Raw genomic sequence first — 14,328 nt, forward strand, 5'->3', positions numbered from 1 at the left:
TGCTTCCTTGTACCAATATTTATGTGTTTACATAAATATATAAAAAACACCATTACAAACAATTTCAACACATCTCATTCAAACTCTCTTAACATTGGTTACGATTATCATGTGGACTCTAGTCAGGTAGTCTACACTTGTTGACATTGGGTCAGTCCATTTGTCAATGACTTTATGGATTGGGGTTGTATTTTGTTTTAGCCTCTTCTAGTTTTCTTACACCATATTCTTACCACCACCAGAGAACATCGAACATCGCGGTAGGTGGTGGTTCAGCATACGTCATACACATCCTAACTAACTCAGTTGATGAAGATTTACCAGACATTGATTACTCAGTGGTCCTAGAATACACTATTAATGGTTCGAAAACATCTAAGATCGAATACTTATAATGCTCGAAATGTTAACATGTTCTTATTATCTTATCTACTTGATAGAGTGTAAATTACTCAATATAAAGGTTGGAAATCTAAATTAAAAAGCATAGATCAAATAAAAACTTACTGCACAGCTAAACTTCGTGGATCATTTCCTTGAGTAAAACAAGCAGTCCAAAAATGATGTAATAGTGCACCTTCAGTTAAAGCTAAACTGCGTAATTCTTTAGCAACGTCTGTTCCACCTTCTTCAATTAATGCACGCATTATCATACCTCCACCACGAACAATAGCTAAGCTTGGATGCTAAAATAAAGATTAAATATTGCACGAAACATAAATATACATAGAAATATGGGTTAGTAACTATGATGATAAATTATAGGCTATTGTAAGAACTCACAGTAAGTGGGAGATGTTGACGGGAACGTCTTATTGTCTGATAGAGCACTGAAGAGTCTAGACGTAAGGTGGTTGGTAGAGGAGATGATGAAACTGTGATCACTGGTTGATTTGGATGAGAATATTTGTCATTTATGCGCTATTCAGAGACTAAATTGATGCCCGATGAACGCAGGTGTAGGAGTAAGTCAGAAAAAAAAACTAGAGACAGTCAAACTAACACATGACAGTAGTCCATAAAGTTATTGATTGTAGAACTGAACCATTTGATGAGATAAAGACTTCCTGATACATGTTGTGAACGATGGTTAGAGACATTCAATAGTAGCTCAAAATTTATCACAGTAACACAGATATTTCCATAATTGATATCTCAATTCTTTTGCTTTATTGCTTCCTCTTGAATGATATTCTCCATGTTTAGTATTTCTGTAATGACCACTACTTCAACTCTTTTGTTACGGTATCTTGTTGACTAGATCATGCTATAGTACTGATATAGTATAGCAGCCTGGGCCAATGCCCATTTAAGTCATATTTTCCATTGATTATGACTGATTGATAAATATACTATGAATCCTAGTTTTAATTTGACCAAACAGGCAGAACTAAATGGGAAAAATACTTGTTTGTTCACCATATTAATAGCATCGCCTTAATCGAATAGAATAACGGGAAAAAATTGTATGAAACGAATTTTACTGATGAAATTGAGTTCCCAAAGTATTTAACTCCAAGTCGTACATTCTAGTGTCAGAGTCATTGACTATACTTCACTGATCAGATCGATATATAACGAGAGTAATGGCAGAAATTCACAATGAATGAGTGAATGAAACAACAGGATTTCATCCATTGAGTTGTGGGTTCGAACTCTAATTCATTTACTTTAGCTTGAACAGTCAAGAAGTATAAATAAAATTCACACCGATTAGTATAGAACGATGTCACAGTAGTTAGGGAGTTCAATTTTCAGCCAATATTACAGGTCAGAACCTAGCTACGTCGGTTCAGCCAACCGAATAGTATCAATCTCTCATACTTAAGGTATGGTTTCTGTTATGAAGTATATATCTTCGATTCGTTAATATATATGAACGTGCAATGATACCGAAAATACGTACGAACAGTATTGGGTGCTATTCGGTCCTTCCTACCTGCCTAGCCCAGCCAGTTGAGTCCAGAACACAAATAACAGCCTCAGCAATATGAATCATTATTCACAAGCATACTGGGTTATATAAACTAACCAAACAGACCCAATTATACCAAAAAATAGAAAAATAACATTTGTACAGTAATTGGCTAATGTGGCTGTAGCTGGGGGGAAAGTAATCAATAATAATAGTTCCAAGGTCAAAACAAAGGTTATGATAAGAGGAACACGGAAACGATTAGGTCACTTATTTAACAACTATCCAATAGGGAATAGGCATATTATATTTGTCCATAAATAGACATCAGATTTAGGTTACTCATTTAACAACTATCCAATAGGAATAGGCGTATTACATTTGTCCATAAATGGACCTCAGATTTATGATTCATAATTCGCCAGGGGATACAACAGTTTCACAGATGACTATCTATCTCATATACAAAAATAAATGCAACTGAAGACATCCAGTATAGCAACAGCCTCCGAAGCTGTAGGCCTCACAATATATACAACGGAAAACGTAAGACCTTGCAAACACCAAGCACCAATCAAACCACACTTGATGGAGAAGCACTGGAAGTGGTGGAAATTTTTATGCACTTGGATAGCAACATTGATAAACAAGGATCTGATATAGAAGTAAAGGAAAGAATTGGCAAAGAGAGAGACATATGCCTGCAATCGAAGAACATACAGAACTCAAAATAACTGTTATCCAACATCAAAGTCAAAATCTTCAATACGAACGTCAATACACTTCATTCTGTTGTACGGGGCTAAAATTTGGAGAACTACTACATCCATTATCAAAAAAGTACAGGTATTTATAAATAATTGTCAAAGTAAAATATTCAATGTCAGTTGACAGGATACCATCAGATTCCAACTGAAGAAATTATGAAAAGACTCTGGAGGTGGATAGGACATATATTACTTAAATCACAAAAGTACATCATGAGGCAAGCCCTAACTTGGAATCCTGAAGAGAAACTAGAGAGAGGAAGGCCAAAGAACACATTGTGTCGAGAATCGGAAGCAAGCATCAAAAGAATGAATAATAACTAGTACAAACTGGAAAGGAGAGCCGATAAGTAAATTCGTCGAAGAATACTGGCCAACAGTTTATGCTCCTCCACGAGGATTAACAGGTGTAAGTAAGAAAATAAGTAAGATATTATTATTATCATCATCAATATTATGAAATAACATCGATTAACAATAACTTACAAGATATAATCGAAATAATGCACGACCACGATTAGCTAATAAACGTAGTAAATTATCAAATAATCCACCTTCAGATGTTTCAGAATATGGTAAACAAACACCATAAGTAAAAAAGTCTAATAAAGCACAAAGTACTAGTGAACCACTTCCACGTAACTAAAAAAAGTAAAATTAAATACAATAAAATTATTCAATTGATCTATGTAATGTGTATTGAAAATGAATAGGATGATGGAAAAGTATGAATAAAAATACTCTTTTGAGTAAGGTAATTTATATATAGTTGAAATCATGAGTCAATTGAAGCTAGACCACCATGAAAAACCTGGAAGCATTGGACGACCGTTTCGTCCTATTGTGGGACTCCTCAACAGTGCGCATCTATGATCCAGCCTTGCGCGATTCGAACCCAGGACTTATCAGTCTCACGCGCGAAACAACTTAATCATAGTGACTAAAGTTAAAAACAAGAGATTTTTATTATCTTTCTTTTGATAGATCTAGTTAATCGCTTAGACACTGACTTTATAGATATTTTCTAGTCTCTGTAAATATTCTATCCATCTACTTCGAATCCCTCAGGATCCCAGAGCCCATGTGCACCATCAGTTTGAAACCAGGGTTTTCCAACTCCCCACGGTGGACTTTCCGTGTCCACCAAACTAGTTAAAGCGCCGAAGTGTTTCCAACAGTTTCATATCACTTTGATGTTTTAGTTAGGGAATGTAACAATTTAAGATAACATTAATTAAATCATAGTCTAGATGGAATAATCGTCACAACTATACAAATACTATGTTGTCTAGACCGAATACGGAAAGGAGCAAATAAAAACTGGTTATTCTACATGAAAACATATAGAGTTTATGTTAGTTTAGAATTTTTTAAAAGAAAGAATATGCGTATGGTAAGTTAGTGAACCAGTGATGAACTTTGACTGGTTAAACTCAACTAATGGTGGAATTGGAACAAGTATCTCTAATCTCTAACGAATGATGGTAGTGATCAGAAGTTCGTTAATACTAACAAAAACGTAGTAATTCACATTATTCCATGGTCAGTATTGATGGTCTAAATAAAGCCATTCCGTGATGTCAACTCTTTTATAAAAAGACAAACAATCATTACAAATACTTCAGATTCTAATGAGTGAAACTAGTTATTCAGACCATTGATCTGTAAATCAATGTTTCGAGGTTAATAAAACGATAGTGTATTCTGTCTTTTATTAAAGATAACAGACATTACGACGTATCTAAATAATTTTTTTCATCTTTTTAGATTACCGCAAAGAAAAATCAGACCACTATTTCAAATGTCAGTCAGTCAGTCACAACGTAAAACTTCGTACGTACGTACATCAGTTCGAGTTATCAAACCATATTAGCACAGAGATGCACTTGTCGATTCAAATCCCATAGTGGTAGAAGTAGTAAGAGTATAAGCATTAATGTGAAAGATTAGGGTTGAAGATGTTATTCAAGGAGTTTAATTCAAATGATTCATCATCTTATCTAGTATCGAAATGACACTGGGACTCAAGAACTGGAAGATCGAGTAAATGCATATGAATCATTTCACCTAACATCTTCAACAGTTAGTCACAACGATCATGCGGACCTTAAACGGATAGTCCGTATCTACAAACACAGCTCAGACTAACAGTCAATGACTTAATGAAATGATTTTATTATCACCAACATTAGGCATCGATGTAGGCGATGGTTAAGCATATGTAACACATGTTTTGACTGCTACAGCTGATGAGGATTTACAACCACATCAACCAATTCGTCACTTTTTTTAAGTATCCCATGCTTACCCTTAAAACTGCCCACTTGATCGTAGTATGACACATGAGCAATGTTTCGAAGACAATTATAATTAACAACATTCAGGATCATGTGAAATGACGTTACACTTTGAAAAATATACCTACTAGTGAAAATTTATGATTGTGACAATATTATTTCACTATGTCGAATAAAATAAACGGCAAAGTATTGATCAAATTCACTTAGTATGGTTTATTTGAATCTTCCAATCGATGTTTAGGACTGCAACTGGTCAGCCTCATATTGACCATATGTGCATACTGTGCGTATTACCTTGATATTGCCTTAATTCACAAGCATTATAAGCAAAGATGGATAGTGGCTAGCAGTGGAATCCAGTTTGACGCGCGTTTCGTCCTATTTGGGACTCGTCAGTTGGATATACCTGCATCTCAGAGTTGGTGTTTACACTGGGACTCGAATCCATTACCTTTCCCTTCAAACGCCATCGCGTTATCCACTCAGCTATTGAGTCCTGGATTCTACTGCTAGTCACTATACATCTTTGCTCATACAGTATTGATCAGTTGGTGTATTTTACAAAGCATCAACATTCATCTCGATCTACTTTCAGATACTGAAATAAGAACAGCTTCCAAGAGAATCTAATATCATTCCAAGGAGACCAGGTAGTTAAGTCATGAGGACATTTTTCAATATATAGAGAGTCAGGTTGCTTGTCACTGCTAGACAAACGACAATTTAATCAATTTTTCATGAATAACTTGTTACCCTAATGATTTTAAGATAATATAGTCAATAGAGGACACATGTAAAATGATTTTATTACACCTACAACTAAGTTTAAGTATAAATATTACATGGTAATCTTTTGAATATATACAAACGTCAAGATAACTGACTCCGAATTGTTTACCAGTTCCAAAAATCCCCCAACTTAGTAATTATTGGTTAGCTACTTAGTGAGCATAGTTTCAAGATGCATCGACGAGTTCCCAGTGAGATTATGTGGCCAGTTGACATTAAAAATATTAGACGTGATAGTCTGTACGAATATAGACATATTACATGTTTATGTTTACGTATTGTTTCAAGGTCAAACAGTAGGCGAAACATTAAAGGAACATATTATAGGAGTCAGTCGACCGCGTACATACTCGCCGTCCCAGTCAATATGGCCTCATCTGAGTCAGGAGTAAAACTGTATACTACTCATGATTTATGCATGTTATGATTCAAGTCGCTAATGAAATCTTCCTATTCATTTCATTCTTTATTTACACAGTGAGTTCGACATTAGGAGGTATATTTCGGACTGCAAAACAAAACAAGAAATGAATATATCATCATGGTATACCTCTTAGTAAATGATGATTCAGAGCAGTGTCATCAAACATTTCCTAGGCACAATGATCGTAAGGATCCTAACCAAGTAGTTTACATCTATAAACATGGCTTTCATGAACTCATGTCAAATTTTGATTTCGCTACCCCTTAGCTTTAATCGCACATATTCCAATATCGTGCCTTGAGACAAGTGGTTGTAGTGGATAAGTAAAACATTTCCCAACCTTCACAATTAATGAATATCCGTAATCTTATCAACCAATTCACTTTTTTTCTCACAGTCAGTCAAGTGTAGGAAGGATTTGAATGTGACCAACTTGGTCTCGTGTGCAGTTACAGGGTATGAGGGCTAATATCACTTCCCACCGTGGAAGGGGATTTCTTGAGCGACCCAAAAAATAAGTTGAATTAGTATTGGTCTTAACGACCTGGGAGCGTGACCGCAGTGACCAAGAGACAACTGCTTGAGGCCGGTCACGCACGGACTTTTTGTGGGGGATTTTTGACGTGTTAGCTCCGTTCTTCAAAGGACCTTACCGCCAGAGACGGAAATCCGTGGAATAAGGCGAGGTGTGCATTCTTAGGGTTGATCCTCTCTAACCCTACCCCTCCTTGTAGGAAGGCAGCATCGCTGTTATGCTGGTTGTCTGAATGAAACACCTTACTGCTGTCACACCTCTGTACAGTCGGCAGTACGACTTCGCCTTCGGACCTTGTGTTGGCTGTTTTTAGTCTTACCGCTCTTCAAGCGACCTGTCTGGTATGGTAGAACCTTGAGGAACGATTGCTCCAGCCAATATAGCTCGATTGGTTCATCACGATAGGCAAGCCCGACCACCACGTCAAGGTAGAAGCAAAGGTACACAGTACAGTTACACAATAGTAATAATAAATAAAAAATTGATAAGAAACAATAATAATGATAAAATACTTACAGCATGTAATGTGAATATATCAACAAGATGTGCTAAAAATATTTCACTAGACATAATAGATGCTTTATTCAATTGTTCTTGTCTAATATCTGGTTGATCATGCATTGGATGCATTAATGTATTAATAGCATCTAAAACAGAATGTGTAACAGCATCATCACGTAGTTTTAATGCATTCACTACAAGTTGACCTAATGTTACACGTATTCTATAGGAGTGTAGAAAAATGGAAGAAAGAAAACATTTAAAAATTATCAACATTATCATAATCGTTATGTATTACATATAAGTAAATACAGTTAGTAGCTTCATGGTTAAGGCATCCGACTTTCAACGAATAAGTCCAATCAACTATTCTAGTTTGAGTAACTGGGTAGCATCGTTAGGCCTCACAATTCGAACGTGGCTCATACCCAACTAACTGGCAAATAATAACAGTATCAGTGATAATACAAAACATTAGGTATCAAACATATGATTCAGTAAAATATTAATTAGTCAAATGAAAGAAATGATGAGGAGTTCAGAAGTTCAGAATTTGGAGGATCATAAACAACCAATACACTAACACCATTACAAACAATTTCAACACATCTCATTCAAACTCTCTTAACATTGGTTACGATAATCATGTGGACTCTAATCAAGTAGTCTACACTATTTAACATGGCTCAGTCAGAGACTTCATGGACGGGTGCCATGTTTTGTTTTGACCACTTCTAGTTTTCTTACACCATATTCTTACCACCACCAGAGAACATCGAACGTCGAGGTAAGTGATGGTTCAGCATACGTAATACACATCCCAACCAACTCAGTTGATGAAGATTTACCATATAATCAATTGATTTACCATCCTTAACTAATGTCCTATTTCTAAACCAGGGTAGCTTCTCATGAAATTTATATTTAACTTCGTCCGAACTGAAACAATGCTTTGAAGTATAAGGAATGTATAAGATTTTGATAGGAAACAGAAACAGAAAAAAAACCATCAATGCTGAAATGAAAATGATTGATGGAGATTTTGGAGGGTAGTTTAAGATCAAACTATCTGGAGCCCCCAAATGCCCTGGTACGGCCGAGAGTGGGGAGAGTCCGCTCTCCCTCTCCAAATGCTCTCACATGGCCACGCGTATATAGCCTCTGCCAGAGAAGTCCTAATCACTGCCTTCTCGTCGCATTACTGTTGTTTACGAAATTGAGAGGACAAAAAGAGAATGTCCGGCGCTTTCACAGGATCGGTGGACACGGAGAGTCCACCTAGGGGAGTTGGAAAACCCTCATTCCAAACGAATGGTGCACATGGGCTCCAGTATCCTGAGGGAACAAATGGAGTATAAATCAATCGTTGATCACCGGCTACCATGGAACTGCATCTCCTCACGATGCTCCACTGCCTTGTGGATCAGATTTTTAGGTCAAAGGCTCAGGGTGAGGCCCCCTAAGAAAACCACCTGCCTCGGTCTAGGCACCCGGATAATATCACAGCTCTCACACAAATCCAATGATTTATGTGGTGCATATATCTATTTGATGCTTCCTTGTACCAATATTTATGTGTTTAAATAAATAAATAAATAAAGTATCTGGAATATTAACTAACTTTGAGATGAGTTCTAGAAATTCTAGGGAGAATTTGTAACTGATGAATTTGAACTATATCAGTAGTGAGATCGTAATCAAGAAATAACGATATACAGAGGCAAAATCTATTTAAATTAGTCTACTTATTATGTAAAATATCAAGTTTTTCCAGGCATTTTTGTCCTTAGTTGAAAATGGGCTAGAATTGGCATAGCTATGAAGTTTTCATGATTAAAATGTCTATTTGACCCTTATTTTACCTACACTGATTTCAGTACAACGGTGGAAAAGAAAATCCTAGTACACAAACACATGCATAAACTGTGCTACATAAGTATATGAAATGATATTCAGCAACATCTTAAGAAATACAGAACCAAAGATAGTATGAACCAGTAGTGGATCCTAAATGATTAAACTGAGAAGTAAAGTGATAACACTAAATCCTCTAGGTCTTGTATTCTGTCCCTGACACAGTAACGAGTAGGTACTGCTGAAGGACCCAATATTGGGACGAAACAGCTATTTTGCAATGTATGATTATTTAACGTTCGCTTAACTAAAAGTTTAGTCCATGATTTAGACTATAAAAGAGACGATTGCCAAAATATCCCCCAATAAATAATGAAGAAAATAAAAATCAATCAATAATTAAACATTAGAAGCATACTAGCAATAATTAAACATTTTTATTTCTCAGAAGGGGTTTTGTGGATATTTCAGTACTTTTCATTGTTGAAATCATGAGTCAACTGAAGCTAGACCACCATGGATAGTAACTAGCAGTGGATTCCACTGCTTACAATGCATTTGAATTAAGGGACGAGTATACTGCGCAACAGTTCATTCTGTTCTACTTTACAGCTGCGAAACATGGCCGTCAAGAGTAGAAGATACTCGTAAGTTACTAGTATTTGACCACAGATGCCTTAGAAATATTGCTCGCATCTGCTGGGATCACCGGGTAAGTAATAGTAAGGTTAGACACAGAGTATTAGGGAATGATGGTAAATCAGTTGATGAGGTCATGAATCCGGCGGCCTGCTTGAATCCCTGGGCTACCTGTTTCTGCCATCTAAATATTTCAACAAGTTATCTGGGCGCGTTTATGAAAAGCTTACGTCCTTTCGCTGCAAAAATTACAAACAATTACAATAAGAGGCATCGTGGCGTTTGGCAATATGCTTTAGAGAGAATAAACATTAATCAAATGTCGATTCCCGAGCTGCTTAACTCTAACTGTCGATCTCTAATTAACAAGGTGGACTATCTCCAATTTCTGCTAAGTCAAAACATGTATCGTAATTGTGGTGTCATCACAATTCAAGAATCTTGGTTGACTGACTTACAGGATGATTGCCTAGTATCATTACGTGATCTTAATATCTATCGTCAGGATCGATCAAACAATAAAAAGACCTGTGGTGGCGCAGTAGCTACTGGTTTTTTTTTGTTTTGTGTTTTTTTGGTAAAAAAAAACTTGTTGAAATAACTCGTGCTGAGAATTCTATATTGTACCAGATTATAATATTGAATAAAGCCATTAATTATTATTATTATTATTATTATTATTATTATTATCTTCATCGACTGAGATAGTTGGACCACGTGTTACGTATGTTTGAACACTGATTACCCCGACGCGCTATGCTCATTAGTATTGGAGATGGTTGGAAGAGAGTTATGGTCGGCCAAACCAAAAGGTGACATCAGTGCTTGAAGTCACTAACTTCTAGTATGAGCCATGTTGGTAGATGCAGACTACTTGGTTGGGGTCCGTGTGACTATCGTAACCAATGGCGTAGCTGTTTACACTCTCTGTCTTCCCTTAAACTACAAGATTAAAATTGCTTCATATCTGTCTTCCTTCCTATACGATATCCTTATATACAATCTTTCTTTTACATATTACCACCACTAAATTAATTACTTCTATGAATCCGGTGTTCATCTTGTTGTGCTTATGAGGTATGGCAACTTGGACCGATGCATATATGTGCCTGGTTCTACGTTGTAGCTGACTGACTGATTGACTTTTGAATTAAGGCTATATCGAGGCAATACGCACAGTATGCACACATGCCAATAAGAGACTGATCAATTGCAGTCCTAAACATCAATGAGAAGATTCAAACAAACAATACCAAGTGATTTTTTATTTCTTAACAATCAAAAACACATAAAACTAACCCGGGTAGTTGAGTGAAAGCATTAAATCCCGCTTTTGATGCTACCAGTCGACGTAATGCATGAAATTGTGCTTCAATTAAAATTAACTCGTAATTAGTATTATTATTAGTAGTAGAAGTAGTAATACTATCAGTAGTACAATGTAAAGATGATGATGACGATCGTCTAATAGATGTTAAAGGATTTGCATCAATTATACGTGTATCTTGTGTAAGAATACTAATCAATGCATCTTTGATTAGTTTCTCTTTATTTTCTGCAAAAACACCCTGAAAATAAGTTAGAATAGGATGGAAAAAAAATCAGTTACCATATCTAGCATAGACATACCAGTAAATAAAATTTAAATAAATATGTAACATTCAGTACAGAGTTGTGGGAATTGTCGACTTTATTAAGATCATGAACTAATCAATGTAAGGCCACGAATGAAACCCCGGAAGCACTGGATGACCGTTTTGCCCTAGTATGGGACTCTTCAGCAGGGCACGTCTACGTGTTTGCACAAGGCCGAAGGCCCTAGGTCCGAGTCCCGCGTGCAGGACCGTGGGTGCGCATTGCTGAGAAGTCTCATGCTAGAACAAAACGGGCGTTCACTGAATAAGGTTTTCTATGCTGGTCCAACATTTTTCGGTTCATGAACTCAATGAAAATACGTTACAGATAGTTGTTTCGTTCGAGTATAAGACAATTCAAAAAATGAGCAACTAAGGCTCACTGTTGATTTAATTCATTATACTGAAGTTCTAGTGGGTATTTGTGGTCGATAGAGGTTAAGACATCTAAGGAGTAAAACAAACGTCGCTAATGACACTGAATGAACGACACTTCAATTAGCGCATTCATTAAACCAAAAAATATACATCATCATAGTGAGATTTGAGAGTTTTACACACTATGACTAACGAGAACGTGAGTGAGTATTACTGAAGACCTTTATTCCTGATATCAAAAGGCGTACCAAAAAAGTACATCAAACTCGTATAGGTTCCCTATTCTAACACCACCGATCAAGTCTCAGCTGTCATCCGAGTTGATTACTTCAAACAGTGTTCGTCAGGACTATCCACTTTACTCATTTTTATTTACCTGTAACATAAAATATACTTCTAGAGTTTACACTACCATCATATGACATTTGAGAGGTTGATCTCTCAACAGGAAATCCACTTGTTGACTTGGATTACGCAAATGATTTAGTTCTGGTTGGTAAGGACGCTGACAAAATGCAGAGTCTTTTGACCACCTTAAGCGGCAATGCGAAATCTAGTTACAGGATTGATTTGTTTGCGCCAGCGTCTGGACTAATGATAGAGAGTAAAGTAGTTGAGTGTGTCGACCTCTTCATATATCTTGTCTCATCAGTCTCGACGGTCTGGTGTCTGATTAAATATCGACACGGATTCAGAGAGCTCAATTAGGTTTTACCAACCTGTGTCACCTGTGGAGTAGGTGAGATACCCATATGCAAACCATAGGACAAGTCTATTACACGTTAGTTTGCTCTTTCCTACTGTATGAGTGTGAAACATGACCATTAAGATTAGAGGATATTCGAGCATTATAAGTATTCGATCACAGATGTCTTCGAACCATTACTGGTGTATTCTGATGTGTACACGTGCCAGATTATACGTTCTGACTGAATGACTGACTGCTTACTAGGTTTCAATGGTAGCAAAATAGTTGTCAATTGGGGATGGATACCACCTACGTATAAAACTGATCTGCACAAACACCACAAAAGCCATTTGCTTGAACTCTTCCTCTATAGAATTCACTAATAACTGATTAACAACAGTAGTCGCACTCTTTCCCCACTTTATCGAACAAATGTGAATGTTATCATCAGGAATCACTTTAATGTTATAATTATTAAACTGCTTGATAACATTAGTGGCATGCTTAAATAGGCAGAATCGAAAACACACTCATGCAGCGAATTATTGAAAATCACCTAACCGCTTAGTTATAAATTCTCACAAGATTGCAAATATACCGTACCGATGAAGAAATCTACATCGAGGGCTTTATAGTGATCGCTTCAACGACGTAAGCTCACGAGTGTCTCCTCTATCGTCAAATCCAATAAATTAAAGTAACAAAAAAATGTGAAGATGGATAAATACTAGAAAAAATATGTGAGTTAACCATATATTTCCTCTTACATCTTGAGTAACGGCATGTAATAAACCACTGTAGGCAATGTTAGCATTGAAACGTTGTACTACTTCCCAAAATGAAACACCCTCTATAAAAAGCCAAGCGAAAATAAGTAGTATAAATCACTGGAAGATAATCAAGAGAGATTTTACTTAGTTAAGAAAGTTTATCTTTATCTTAAAAATTATGTCATAGAAGAAAACAGTAGACTTGACAATAAATAATTCAGTACAGGTGAGCATTTTGTTGCCTGATTCAAAGGAGTCCTATTTACAGTCTTCACGCTCCCTAAAATGCTTCCACGAAGAATGATAGAAGGAAAGTGATTGCTCGACACCTAGATCGGGTTGGTCGGTAGTAAGTAGCAGAGAATAGGATTGTCAGTACAAGTAATCATTTCATTTATTTGGGATAGGTCTACTTCCGATTGCGTCCAAACTATTGGCTTCTGTCATTCTTCGTAGGTTGTTTAAAACCCGAGAACAATTGACTCGCGAGGAGCAGGTTGGTTTTCGTTCTAGTCGAGGATGCATTGATCACATCTTCACCCTCCGCCAAATGTTAAAACACCGTCATACTTATCGCAGGCCAACAATCGTAGTGTTTCTTGATATCAGGGCTGCCTTCGATTCGTTGGACAGGACTGTTTTCTGGGATTGTCTATTGAAGAAGAGTGTGCCTGAGAAGCTTATTAACATCTTAAAGGTCCTGTATACGAACACCTCAGGCAGAGTGAGGGCATACAACCACCTCTCTCCCTTGTTCCACTCAAGCAGTGGGGTTAGGCAGGGTTGCCCAATCTCACCATTCCTCTTCAACTTTGCCATCGACGACATTCTGGGAACAGCTCTGATAGATGTAAGCAATGGCGGTGTGGATCTGCTGCCTGGAGAAAGACTTCCCGACCTTGAGTATGCGGATGATATTGTCTTACTTACTTACTTACGCCTGTTACTCCCGATGGAGCATACGCCGCCGACCAGCATTCTCCAACCAACTCCGTCCTGGGCCTTCTTTTCTAGTTCTATCCATTTTTTGTTCATTCTTCTCATGTCTGTCTCTATTTCTCGGCGTAATACGTTCTTTGGTCTTCCTCTTCTCCTTTGACCTTCAGGATTCCATGTGAGGGCTTGTCTTGTGAC

The 14,328-nt window shown here is 36.9% G+C and overlaps 1 protein-coding gene across 1 annotated transcript in view; it reads right to left on the minus strand.

The window, feature by feature from the left end:
• Smp_175760 (endosomal trafficking protein, putative) overlaps nucleotides 1-14,328 on the minus strand; it is a gene marked incomplete at both ends in the record, with an annotated part of 113,533 nt that overhangs the window by 71,525 nt on the left and 27,680 nt on the right. Inside the window, 5 exons of the mRNA XM_018791632.1 lie at nucleotides 508-686; nucleotides 3,169-3,324; nucleotides 7,247-7,454; nucleotides 11,024-11,292; nucleotides 13,192-13,274. Coding sequence (XP_018647306.1) covers nucleotides 508-686; nucleotides 3,169-3,324; nucleotides 7,247-7,454; nucleotides 11,024-11,292; nucleotides 13,192-13,274 — 895 coding nt within the window. The remainder of the gene's footprint in view (nucleotides 1-507; nucleotides 687-3,168; nucleotides 3,325-7,246; nucleotides 7,455-11,023; nucleotides 11,293-13,191; nucleotides 13,275-14,328) is intronic.

The sequence above is a fragment of the Schistosoma mansoni genome (genome assembly GCF_000237925.1).
Source record: "Schistosoma mansoni, WGS project CABG00000000 data, supercontig 0226, strain Puerto Rico, whole genome shotgun sequence".
Taxonomy (NCBI): Eukaryota; Metazoa; Platyhelminthes; class Trematoda; order Strigeidida; family Schistosomatidae; genus Schistosoma; species Schistosoma mansoni.